The following is a 13,622-nucleotide window of genomic DNA, read 5'->3' on the forward strand; positions in this document are numbered from 1 at the left end:
GGGGGGGGGGGGGGGTGGGGTGAGAGAGGAGGCATACAAATCCATTTTATACGTGAGTAGAAGGAAAAGTTCCAAATCAGAATGCAGCTGACTGGAGATAATTACAGCTATGAGTATGCAAAATTTCCTCAACTTGAACTTTTCTTGATTAGTATACAGAAAAAAATTAAAACAAAAATATATAAATGACCTGTATGCTGTTGATTAGTTCCTGAGGATGCTCTACTCGAAAACCAACCTGTTTTGACAAAGCAAGTTACGAAGATAAATTACTAATCAACATCCAAACTCAGGTATCATTGCACAATTTTTATTCATTTCTAAATGATATTGCCAGCCACAAAACACATTCCAGAACGTATATAACTAACGTCCGCAGCTCTCAGTACCCCCATGAAATGACAATGAAAATTCTGCAATATCCAGTAGACCATTGGAGCCAAAACTTGGAAGAAAAGAAAAGGAAAACGCGATTGAGAATTTAGAAGAGAGAAATGAACTATCAGCAACTCAAGAAAACTGTTAAAAACTGTGTTTCACACAGCATCATATGTCTGAGCTTACCTATGTGTGCATGTATTCAGATGGTTTTATAGGTGTCTCCTCTAATGTGCGTCTATATAAGAGATAAATTTGGAGAATTCAAACAACTAAAAAAACGAAGTAATCTCTGTTATAATATCTTAGGAAGGTGAGTAAAAGAACGAAAGCTGTAGTGGCTAACAGATTGGTCTGTCCGAATGCCCCACACTAGGACAAAATAGCTACCCTTGGAATTCGTTTTCCCAGAGCACAATATAAACTATTCATGTTTTTCAAAAATGCAAGTTCACATATTTCAATTATGGGATAATGCTCACAACAACTGTTTTGATAATTTTAGGATCACACTAGCTGTAAGTGATGTTGGTTGATGCTGGGCAACATTGGTAAAGTGACAAAAGTTGGAAATGCAGGGGAATGTGCTTTCACCATGAGATGACAATGAAAATTCTGCAATTTCCAGTAGACCATTGGCACCAACACTTGGAAGAAAAGAAAAGGAAAAAGCGATTGAGGATTGAGAAGAGTGAAATGAACCATAGGCAACTCAAGAAAACTGTTAAAAACTGTGTTTCACACAGCATCATATGTCTGAGCTTACCCATGTGTGCGTGTATTCAGATGGTTTTATAGGTGTCTCCTCTAATGTGCATCTATATAAGAGATAAATTTGGAGAATTCAAAAAACTAAAACAAAGAAGTAATCTCCGTTATAATATCTTAGGTAGGTGAGTAAAAGAATGAAAGCTGTAGTGGCTAATAGAGTGGTCCATCCGAATGCCCCACACTAAGACAAAATAGCTACCCCTGGAATTCATTTTCCCAGATCATGATATAAACTATTCATGTGTTTCACCAATGCAAGTTCACATACTTCAATCATGGGATAATGCTCACAACAACTGTTTTGATGCTTTTAGGATCACACTAGCTGTAAGTGATGTCAGTTGATGCTGGGCAACATTGATAAAGTGACAAAAGTTGGAAATGCAGGGGAATGTGCTTTCAGGAAATGATATATTAACAAAGCAAAGTTGCACAAGTGATGCACAAGAACTCACAGCAAAATCTTTTGGGACCAAATCCAAATTATGAGAAAGAAGCATTTGATATATATCACGTGCAGAATGTCCAACAGCCAGAATAACTGCGTCAAATCCCAACCTCTTACAGTCTAACTGCAATTTATTTGTTGAATCAGAGACTTCAACACCCATAACATGTCCATTCTGTATGAGCAGATCATCTACCCTCGTTCCGAACTTGATAGTCACCTAAGCATATATAAACGAAAAAGCAAAATCACATTTTGAACTGTAATAAAGGAAGCAAACTTTGTCTGATATACACATTAATATCAAAAGGAAAGAAGTTAATTATTAAACTCACACCCAATGATTGAAGATGTTGCCGAAAGTTACGGAGTAAAGGAACCAGCCTATCTGTTCCCAAATGAGGCTTTCCATCAACCAATATATTTTTCGGAGCACCAAAATGAACCAAGGTGTTCATGATCTGAGAAAAGAATATTTGTGAGTCAATCTATTCTGTGAGTAATGCATGATAAAATTTTAAGACTCAAAATCACAATAATACATGTAACACATAAGGGTGAAATGATTATAGTTCCCTTTTCTTTCTTTATCAACATATCCTTTTGGCAAATTAATAAATATAGCTACACAACATTTCTCTGATGTTTGGAATTAAACCTCCCACTTAGTGGCAGAGCAATTGGGCTTTCTTTTAGCTGAACAATCCGTCCTTCACAATACTAAGCATATCAAAATTTTTTGCAATAGCCAGATATACATCAATGAATATCTGTAATCCACATAAAGTGCCATAATTCAAAACTTCATCATTATTATGCCAAGTGCAATCAATTGCATGCAGGAAGTACATTGCACTGTCTAAGTATATCTCCATGCAGAAAGAGCAGGTGGGTTTAATTTAAAAAATCATACAATTAGCAAATCCATATAAAAGCATGCTGATGACAACTGAATATCAACCCAGGAGTAGGAGAAAGCAACACTTTACTAGAACAACAAAAAAAAAGGGGGGGAGGGGGGATTTTAAAATCCTGAGGAATGGTTCTGACCGCCAAAACACTGCCACTGTTTCTTCCAATTCTAGTTACCAGCTTTCCATCACTCCAGGTACCTGCACCACCCTGCCATACATAAGTCCTTAATATGACTGGAAAGTGAATGAAAAAATAACACTAGCTGAGAAACATAAAAACTAAAAACCCCATAGAGAAGAAAAATGAAGTTGGTTTTGAGAAAAGCAACAAAGGACTTGGATTTCACAGGAAATATATAGAAGTCAAGCAAATGACTTCGATAGCCAACTAACCAAGTTATTATTTTCCATAAAAAAATTGCTTCTTGAATATTTTATGAGGCAAGTAGTTTTACAGGGTTATATGCTATCATAGATAACTAACAATGCATTGGTGTAGACCAAAATGCATTTAAAAGCTTGATTGGAATCAGGAAAGAGAGCACATTTATACTAAACATTTTTCCCTTTGTTGCAGACAAGAAAGCATAAAAAAGAAGTTCTCTGGCCTCAGTTAAAGTAGTTAAGCCTACAATATCCATCAAAGTAAAAAATGAGATTTATTTATTTAGCACCAAGAATCAGCATTTTCTCCCATCTGTAACTAACTATGTATTAAAGCAGATCTGACCCAGGACAACAAGAATAAGTGAGAGAGAAAGCAAAAGTTTTAGCTTCACAATATTGTTTCTAGTAAAATAACAAGATTGTACTATGCATGTGATCTAGATAGCACCTTGTCATTGCTACTTCAACCTGTTCTCCACTTCAGTACTAGAACCATAAAGCTGTAAACGTATGATGCTCTATCTCCCTTTGTCCAACCAACTTATCAAAACTTAATATAAAAAACAATAATACTTTTTGAATAGATTAAATTAATTTGATCTAACTAAGCTAGTTAGCTACATTTACATTACTGAGAAAACTCAGGCGGTCACATTACATTCGATTACAAAATAATGGTCCTCTAAGTTAAGAGGCAGTCCTATTTCAAAATAGCAGACACTAAAGAATGAAACCAAATAATATCAGCAATTATGATAATAAATATGCTTTAGCAGAAATACCAAGTGAAATGAGATATAACCTCCCCAAAGCAAAAATTGCTTTCTGATTCTAAAATACGGCGAACAACTAAAGCACCAATGTCACGCCCCCTCCTCTCAACTGTTTGACCTCGTTCTATCAAAGTAACATCTGCACCAAATTCTGCAAGAACCAGGGAAGCAAACAAGCCAGATGGGCCACTACCCACAACTGCAATTTTTGGTTTTCTAGCTGGGGAACACTTGAGTGATACACTAGAGTCAATGTTATGTCTGTGCTCTCTTGCCAATGTATCATCATTGCTGTCTTTAAAATCACGTACTATACTGGTCAAATCATGACTGCTTCTTTCGTGAGGCATATGTTCTATAAGCCCAACTTTTGGCTCCAACCGAGAAATGAAGTCCCACGTACGGGGTTCTAAACTCAGCAGCTTTCTGACATCCATATCCACAGTATATACAAACTTAGCCTCCTTCAGTATCTGAAGACCATCAACAAAGCAAATTAGTAAAATGTATATACAACTTAAACTCTGTTATTTTCCAATGTTCTTCCATTTCAAATAAAACAAACCAAAGACAATATTTGAGAGAAATGACAATAGATATTGGGCACTAAAAAGTATGCTGCAGGAACAGGTTCCAACATGTATAATATTTGAAAACTAGTTATTCCTTGGTATCAATCAACATAATTAGTCTATAAAAGTAAAACAATTAATTTTCTTATGTAGAAAGATTACATTTGTCATTTCTAATTTTCTCAAAAATACTATTAATTAAATATGTTATTTACACGGCTTTCTGCTTTCAGAATAAATATAAAAAAGTAAGTACTAAATGAACAGAGCCTAAATTCCTTACCTTTCTTGCGTCAAAAGATTTCCGAACCACTGAGAAAGCTTCTGCTGGCAACATGGAAGCAACCTGGAATAAACCAAAATTAGAAAATAAAGAAAAAAAAGAACATTTCTCTAAAATAAGTTTAAACGAGACAAGAAATTACTGGGAACTCGAGGACTTTAGCGATTTCTTGAAGCAAGCCATTATGGACTTCGAGAAAGTCTTTTCCGGGGTCGTTTTGGACCGAAACGGCAAGCTTGGAGAGCCTCCAAATTCCCTCGAACTTGTTCGAGACGGAGGATACAACTTCTTTTTGCTTCAATTTCAGTTTCTTCTTCTCCGAAGGGTATCTCTGCTTGCCTCTTCTCTTGGCGCAGATGATTCGGACCGTTTGGCGACGAGGATACGGAAGTCGTGGAGTGGGATAGGGGAGAACGGAGTTGCAGTAAGGATGGGGGAGAGGAAAGAGAAGCTTGGACGGACATTGAAGCGGAGACGACATTGTGAGAGCTACCATACCGAGTCCCAGCTTTGGATAAGAAACCGTTTTATATTTTCGCAGAAAAATTTTTGTAATTACCGTTTAGTAAAGGTGTCATATTTATACTCAAATCCCTTGGGATTTAACCCGTGTAGTAAGTTAGGTTTATAATTAAAATATTTAATAAATTATTTTAAAATATAAATTTAATAATTCACTGATTATTTTTAACCAATCGATCACAATTTTCATTCAAGCACAATTTTTGTGAAAAAAAAAATATAACTCTAGTTCTTTCAATTAAGGGTATGCGCTTATAGTAGCAAATAAAAAATTCAACTAATTGAAGCTTAATTTTAAATTTTCATTATTTCAAGTGCCAAATAGGATACTTAAGTAAAAAAAAAAAAACTACATTTTATTAAGAAGGACGAATATAGTTTGGCTACATTACATGTTACCACAACCAAATAGTTTGGGAAGATTGCCCACAACAAAATAGAAGCAAGAGTTGATGCATTTTTCTACAAGATAGAACCATGCTCCTCTCCGGTAAGGATTGATGAATAAAACCACAGCAATACTCAATAAAACAGTTATGTAAGACACAGTGAAAGTCACGTAAAAGGATGTGACGTCAATTAAACCAACATCTTCTCCATCTTCAGTTGAGTTTGATGATACTTCAATTATTGAACACTTTTTAGGCAGTGGTTCTCCACAAAGAAAAGGATTTCCCCAATAGCTGTTCTCGTCAAAATCACTTGCAAACTGATTTGTCCTTGGAGGTGGTTTTCCAGATAAATTGTTGTATGACACATTGAAAGAAGCCAAGAAAGATAAATCAACCAATTGAAGAGGGATACTCCCACTCAAATTGTTATAAGAAAGATCTAAACTCTCAATGTTTCTGAGATTAGAAAACGATGGTGGGATTGGTTCTATCAAATTGTTATAAGATAAATTTAAGATAATAATTTCATGAAAATTTTTCATTTCATGAGAAATTTCACCCGTCATCTTATTATAGAAAAGATCGATTCCACACAAGTATGTTAAGATTCTTCCCTTGTAAGAGTAGGATATGGTCTTTGTTGTTAATTGTATGGGTTCTTCAGTGGAAAATGATATGTGAGAAATATGTGAAGTATTCATACCCTCATCATATCGAAAATCATATTCATGAACATAACCTTTAATTTCCTCATGTGGGGTAACGTTCAGGCAATGAGGGATGCGACCAGAAAGATTATTATGGGAAAGGGCAATCACACTTAATTTGTCCAACTGACAAAGCTGAATTGGGATCTCACCTTCAAGATTATTGTAGCTCAAGACAAGATAACTCAAGCTAGAAAGCTTGCCAAAGCAATTTGGGATATTGCCAGTTAAATGGTTATTGCTGAGATCCATCGTCTCCAGGTTAGAGCTCTTGCAAAGTTTGTCTGGTATTGGTCCTCGAAGTCTGTTTTTAGACAAATGAACATGGTTTATCCATGGTAGGCCGAAGCAAGATGGTAGTGTGCCAGATATACTGTTCATTGAAAGGTCCAAAACTCCTGGCATGTTAAGTTGACAAAACTCCACTGGCATAGGACCGTCAAGATGATTATTGGCCATGATTATTTCTTTCAAATTTGACAGATTCCTCATCCACCCTGGGATTTCACCAGAAAGATAGTTATGACTGACGTCGATTGTTGACAAGGTTGAGCAATTGGACAAGCTATTTGGGATCATTCCAGTGAAGTGATTACCATCCAATCTTAGATACCTCAATTTAGTTAGCTTGAAATTTGCAGAGAATATTTGGCCCTCCAAGCTGTTGTTTGATAAATTCAAGACTTTTAAGAAGGAGCAACTCAAGGAAAGAGACTCAGGTATTACGCCGGTCAAACTGTTGTTGGATAAGTCCAATTCTTCCAAAAACTTCATGTCACCAATTGAAGAGGGAATGCTACCATTAAAAGAATTTCTTGAAACGTATAGAAATTGCAACTGTGGCAGATATGCTCCAATTTCTACTGGAATGTGGCCCTCAAAGATATTTTTGGAGATATCCAAGTAGTTTAACTTCATGGATGCATGAAATGGCAATCGAAAATGCCCCGATAGAGAGTTATTGCTAAGTTCAAGTCTTCTTAGTTCTGTATTGTTTTCCAACAACCAGCTTGGAAAATCTCCCGTTAGTTTAATGTGAGAGAGACGAACATGTTGCAACTCATTTTGATAGTGGAGAAAGTTCGGAAATGGTCCGACGTCTCCACAACAAGACAAACTGACTCCATTCGATTGAAATCGTGGGGCCAAGAAATTTTTTTCTGTTTCCGCTAATATGTTGTTGGTGCCTCCATAAAAATACTTGAGTTTTGAATGGTTGAAAAGGGGTTTTAATGAGATTGGGATTTGGAATTGATTGTTAGAAAGATATATGTATTCGGGGGATGTCAGAGTTTGAAGTTGAGACGTAACTAGATTATCAGAAAGTTGATTGAAAGACAAATCTAAATGTCTAAGGAATGTGAGGTTTGAGAAACAATCGGGCAATGTACCCCTTAAATTATAATCTAGAATATGGAGCTCTTCAAGACAAATACCCGTGAAAGTACATAATATACAAAAGCTTTAGTTTAAATTTCTAATGAAAATTAGAAAGAAAAGAAGAAGTTAAGAGAATCGATCTAATTACCCATAAATAGAAAAGGTGTCACTAATTAAGTCCACAATTATATCTCTCTGTCTCTATCTATATCTGTTTATATAGAAGTTTGTACTTAAAAAATATTAAACAATATATAATTATATTCATGGTCTCTAAAATTTGACTTATATATTATTTTGGTTTTTTTATTTAAAAAATAATTATTAATTTTTATACTTTGAACGATTGTAGGAAACTATCTTTTATAAATATTTTTGTTAAATTGTGTTATTAGACGAAACGTTTGAGATTTGAGGTAAATGTGTAACAATTGATGCATATGAAAAAGTTTAATTGTGCAGATTTTATTTTATTTTTCTTTACGCCTGGTCGAATGGCCTGGGCCAATATGGCTTTAGTCGTCATCACGACGGCATCTGAGCCAAATCGAATCCTTTATGGACGTCGATCAGCCCTTGGCCCGGAGAGGGAGGGAAAGAGGGAGAAGAAGAGAAAAGAAAGACAAAAAGTAATAAAAAGAAAAGAGAGAAAAAATTTATAGAATAAAAAAAGAAAATATTTATTAAGCACCTTTTTTCTTTCAGATATATTTTATAAAATATTATAATTTAAAATAAATAATTTTTATACTTTTCTATTTTTTATAATATTTTTTCACTTATAGCTTTTTTATTATAATATGAATTTTAGGAATTTAAATTAAATAAAAATTTTTTTTAAAAAAAAGTTAATTTACATGTGAACCGGCACGTGCACGTGACAGTCACACGTTGCCAACTAACACTAAATACGAAACTTAACCAAAAAATTGATACAAGCGTAAGGATCCATAAATTACTTTTTAAACTATAAATACAAAAATGAGATGCTCCTCAAACTTTAGAGATCATAGGTGTAATTTACTCTAAAATTAAATAACTTAAATACTCTTATAAAATTTTAAATTCACTAATTTTATCATTAAATTTAAAATTTATTTTTAATTAGTTTATTAAATTTAAATTTAATTTAAACATGTAATGAAAAACCTAATTCCCTCTATTATGAAATCTCAAGCATAAAAAAACTTGTCTCAATGACAAGAAGGAGGTCCTAGAAACTCGATCACAAATATCGAGCTTAATTAATATATGCATGTATAGATCATTTTCGATTTTAGCTCAATTCAAGTCATGTTAGGTTCTGAGTCAATTTAAATTTGAATTATAAAAAATATCGAGTTATTTCAAATTTTGAATCACTTTAAATTAAGTTTTTTTTTTTGAAAAAGACACTCTAAATCAAATTAAGTCAAATATTGGGTCATTCAACTTGGGGCTCATTTAAAGTTCATGAAAATTCAAACTTTGAGTTAAATTATTTTACTAAATTATGTTTTAATTATGTGTAATTTAGGGTAGATTATAAGTCAGGGTGCTTGGTGGAGTATTTTTTTGCCAGCTTTAAATCAATAAGTACATAGATGATAACGAAAAAGAGGATGATTGCAAGTATAGGCTAAGGGAAGAGGCATTGAATTTGAAATACAAAACTATGAGGCCAATGTTTAGTGCTTGGAAGTTGAAAGATCAAAATTACCTCCAATATTAAGTGGGCTGTCAGTGGTCCAACCTCTAATATTAGGTGGGCTGTCACTGGTCCAACCTCCAGCCAAAGACAACAGTTTAAGAGAAGTCAATTCTCCGACGCGTTGAAGAAAGTTGTTTTGCAGAACAGAGTAATCCAAGAATAACTCTTCCAAGTTGGTCAAATTACGCAGCTCTGCGTCAACAAAAACAACAAATTAAATATTTCAAACCAGAGTTTACACCATTTGAGAGCAGCATTATAAATAATCACCGATACTTGCCTTGAATAGTCTCTGTTCCGTTAAATTTATTAAATTCAAGGTGAAGAGTCTTCAGTAACGGGAAGCAGCCCAATGACCGCAGTAAGACGCTGCTGTTAGTGGCATTAACTCCGCTTAAATAAACAAGTTTGAGATTCTTTAAGCCTCTTGCACCTGTGAATAGGACAGTATGGATGTAAACATTCTCCAAAGCTATTAGATACAAAATTTTTCATTAAATGTGAATTTTATCTAATTTTATATTAATTTGTTTAGTTATATGTTATTTTGTTAATTGATCTGTATATTTAGTTTATTTCATATTGATTTCTTTTATAAAATCTAATATTTGATCATAATTATAGTTCTTATTCATACCTATAACTTCAAATATATATCATACAACCTCACTAAAACACCCGTCACACTCTATTAGACATTTGTGATATATTGATGAGATATATTGATATTTCACTTATTAACCTATGAATCAATTTTTTTCATTATCTTTATTTTTAATATTTAACAAATTAATGAATAAAATTTAAGGTCCTTAGGCAAAGTTTTAAAATTGCTTCATTAAAATTTTTTAATTGAAAGTTAAAATTGAAAATAAAATTTGATTGATTAATAGATCTATTCAAATAGATTTGACTTAAACAAAAGAAGTTCTATAATAAAAAAAACTATAGCATTCTAATATTTGTGATATATATTAACATTGACTAATATATAATGTTTCCAAATTTTAAAAACATATTAAGGACAATTCAATCATTGTAATTTTTCTTCTGGAAGCAATAAGATACTTTACACGATTTTTATTTCTTTGTGTTTTTATTTTAAATATTTTAATTTCATGTCAATTTTTTGAATGACTTAAGATGCAAGAATAATATCAATTAATTATATATAGAGTTAATTAATTAAGTAGTTTATGATCTCATTAGAAGCATTTTTAAACTTGGAGATACTAATAAACTAGATTTTGGCACACTCATTGTGTGGGTCTGAAAAGAAAGAAAACTATTGAAAAAGAAAACAAAAAGTAATTAAGTGATGAAAGATAATTTTGTTTCAGATGCATGCAAATTGAAAGGGGTTTTTGTCATTAAAAAGTAGAAAGACATAAATAACCTTACGAGTAATTGCTAGAAGTATCCATGTGTTGGAATAGGCCGAGCCTACACTACTTTTATATTTTTAAATATTATTTTAGAATTAAAGTTAAATAAATATGTATTTCTTACTAATATAATAATTTAACTGGATCAAGCTCGAGTCTAAAATTTCATGCTCAAACTCAAAGTCGAAATAGACCGAATTTATAAATATAAACAAGTAGCTTAACCTTTGGACACCTCTAGTAATAGGATTATATATGATACTTCAAGATTTTAATCTTCAAGACTAATTAAACTTTTATTTCAGCAAGTACCTTGGGATATGACCACTGCGTTCAGCTCATTCTCACCCATGTGTAGTTCCTCTAACTTGCTCAAAGCATCCCGTTCTAAGGAGAGTTACAAATGCAAATAATTAAATTAAATCATACAAATTGTAGACACTAAAAATTATAACAAAAATCATAAACAAAAAATGAATTAAAAAAATAAAAATAATAAAAATTAAAAAAAATGAAAAAGGGTGGAGAGAGGTACGACTGGCAGGGTAGTGGAGCGTGCCCCCCCTCAGTGCCCAGGAACCGGGTATAAAGAGGAGGGGGCACTGTAGCAATCGAGGAAAAATCGGGAACGAAAAACCAACAACTTGCAAGCCAAAAAACAAGCAACCAGAAACCTAAAAAAATCCTAGTCTAGTAGCCACAACAACCCACAGATTCTCAATAAAAAAAATACAGAAAAATAAAAAAAATACAATGAGAAAGGAGAGTTGATAGCTCGTTTTAAGGGAGTCGTTTTGCCGTCGTCGGTGGTGGCGGTTTTGCTTTCCCAAGCTTGGGTGCAAGGAAGCCGACGCTAGCAGTAGAGAGAGAGAGAGGGATAGAGGTCCGATCGGCGATTGCTTTTGGGGAAGATCTAGAAATTTTAAGTTACCAGTTGAAGAGGAGAAAGTTGAGGGCTTAGCCGACGCCAGATCTGGTGCTGAGAGTTGCCGTCGTACAACCCAGAAAAAAGAGAGACAAACCCGATCGACGGAAGGGCCAAGAGAGGAAGGCGTCGAAAAAGGGAGAGTCGCCTGTTAGGGAGCAACGCCGGCGGCCGTCGAGTAAGAAGGCTAAGAGAGAGTCGGTCGGTGTCGGAGAGAGAGAAGGGGAGACAGATCCGGCCATCTATGTCCTTGCGTCGGCGACGGCAAGAAGCTCCCCTAGCCGCCGGCTGGTAGTAAAGGGAGAGAGAGGTGAAACATTTTAGAAAGAAGGGAAAGCATTTGGCTAGCTAGAGAGAGAAAATACGAAGGGAAAATAAGAGAAGAGAGAAAAAAAAAGGGTTTATATACTAAAGCTTAGAGCTTAAACGACGTTGTTTGAGGGAAACTGGTGCACCAAAACGGTGTGTTTGGAGGGGGCAGCTAGTGGGCCAACAAAACGGGCTTGAGGGCGATCTTTCCTTGGACTGGTCTTCTTGGGTCACTGCTTGAGCCCAAATCAGGTAAAGGTTTTATTTTTCTTGTAGATCTGTTATGACTTAGATTGATCCATTTTATTTGTTCTAAATTATTTTAGTATAACATTTTAAATTTTTTAGATGACAGTTTAAATTTAGGAAATTAATATAAATAGAAGAATATAGAAATAATAGAGCATGAAAAAAAAAATATTTTAGAAAATGTTTAGTTATACAAAGAGCTTATGTTTAGGAAAATATTTGTTACAAATATATAATACAATTATAAGAAATAATAATAAAAATAATGATAATAAAATCAAAAAAGGGGAAAAATAGTAATAAAATATCATGATGTTGACTACAAGTAAACATTGCCGATGATGGGATAATTGGTAGGGATATGAGAAGTCGCAATCCCAAGCTGATATTCCCTAGGTTCGGAATCCGAATCAAGGCTCCACCAGTACGATGGGAGAGCCTCGATTTCAAGATTTCGAAATTCTTAATAAATAAAGAGTTTGACTATACAAAAAAAAATTACTTGATAAAAATAATAAATAAATAATAAATGATAAAAAATAATAACAATTCAAACATATAATAAATAATTAATTTGTGAAAATACAATATACATGACATTAAATAAATAAAAAATAAATAATAAAAAAAAATAACTAATTTAAAATTAAGCATTGAATATTAAGTGGCATAAACTATAAAAAATGTGAAGATAATGATAAAAAAATAATAAATATATATATAAAATAAGATCTTAGGCATTAGGTTTGAATAAAAGATTGCTTATGAAAAAATATAATAATAAAAATATAAAAATATATAAAATAAAAATAGTATGATAAAAAAAATATATAAAATTTTTGTTCACTAAAATAACATAGAATTATAAACAATTTGTCTAATTATAAATGAAAAACATAAGAACTTAGAATAAAAAATGTAAAGTATAAAAAAATAATAATAAGAAATAAGAATAGAAAATATGATAACAAAAAATATAATAAAATAAAAATAATAATTAATTAATAATAACTAAAAAATATAGATAATTGCATTAGCATAGCATATATATATTGCATCATACATATCATTGCATATAAATATTTCTATTTTCGAGTTTAAGCCCCGATGATGAGATCTTCCGAGGATCTTGCGAAGACGAGTATTTTTCGAAAAGTTCCTTAGGTGAAAAGTTGTCCCCGGGTCCCACCAGTATGATGAGAGGCCTCGAGAGACATCTTTAATAAAAGGCTTTTGCCCGAATTAGGTTCATTATGCATGAAAACATTATTTTTAAAGAAAAACGTACGATAACTCCGATGATGAAAATTATTCGTCAAATTTGCGAAGACGAATTTCTCGGATAATTCTCTAGGTGAGAGAATACCTCGAGTCCCACCAGTATGATGGGTGGATTCGAGAAAATATCCTAGATAAAAAGTTATTCGTCCGGTATTTTTTTCATGCCATGCATCTTGTCTCGTATTTGCATTTCATTTTAGGTCAAATAGGAGATAAAAATAAGTGAACAATAACTAAGAAAATATAGCTAATTTAA

General features: G+C 33.1%; 3 protein-coding genes across 3 annotated transcripts in view; all 3 read right to left on the minus strand.

Moving 5' to 3' along the window:
* LOC18589009 (uncharacterized protein Cbei_0202) overlaps nucleotides 1-5,058 on the minus strand; it is a 9,375-nt gene extending 4,317 nt beyond the window's left edge. The window contains exons 1-7 of the mRNA XM_018127805.1: nucleotides 4,669-5,058; nucleotides 4,527-4,589; nucleotides 3,701-4,144; nucleotides 2,648-2,719; nucleotides 1,933-2,058; nucleotides 1,605-1,817; nucleotides 191-238 (exon numbers count right to left, since the gene is read on the minus strand). Of these exons, the coding sequence (XP_017983294.1) occupies nucleotides 191-238; nucleotides 1,605-1,817; nucleotides 1,933-2,058; nucleotides 2,648-2,719; nucleotides 3,701-4,144; nucleotides 4,527-4,589; nucleotides 4,669-5,022 (1,320 nt within the window). The 5' untranslated portion in view covers nucleotides 5,023-5,058. The remainder of the gene's footprint in view (nucleotides 1-190; nucleotides 239-1,604; nucleotides 1,818-1,932; nucleotides 2,059-2,647; nucleotides 2,720-3,700; nucleotides 4,145-4,526; nucleotides 4,590-4,668) is intronic.
* Nucleotides 5,437-6,006, minus strand: LOC108663222 (LRR receptor-like serine/threonine-protein kinase ERL1). The gene has a single exon (XM_018126802.1). The coding sequence runs from the start codon at nucleotides 6,004-6,006 to the stop codon at nucleotides 5,437-5,439; it is 570 nt and encodes a 189-aa protein (XP_017982291.1).
* On the minus strand, nucleotides 6,011-11,769 carry LOC18589010 (LRR receptor-like serine/threonine-protein kinase ERECTA). The gene is made up of 6 exons (XM_018126803.1): nucleotides 11,625-11,769; nucleotides 10,915-10,989; nucleotides 9,498-9,650; nucleotides 9,227-9,409; nucleotides 6,144-7,133; nucleotides 6,011-6,054 (listed from the first exon to the last, which is right to left on the minus strand). Exons 1-6 carry the CDS (start codon nucleotides 11,767-11,769, stop codon nucleotides 6,011-6,013), a joined length of 1,590 nt encoding a protein of 529 aa, XP_017982292.1.

Source organism: Theobroma cacao, chromosome 9 (assembly GCF_000208745.1).
Source record: "Theobroma cacao cultivar B97-61/B2 chromosome 9, Criollo_cocoa_genome_V2, whole genome shotgun sequence".
Taxonomy (NCBI): domain Eukaryota; kingdom Viridiplantae; phylum Streptophyta; class Magnoliopsida; order Malvales; family Malvaceae; genus Theobroma; species Theobroma cacao.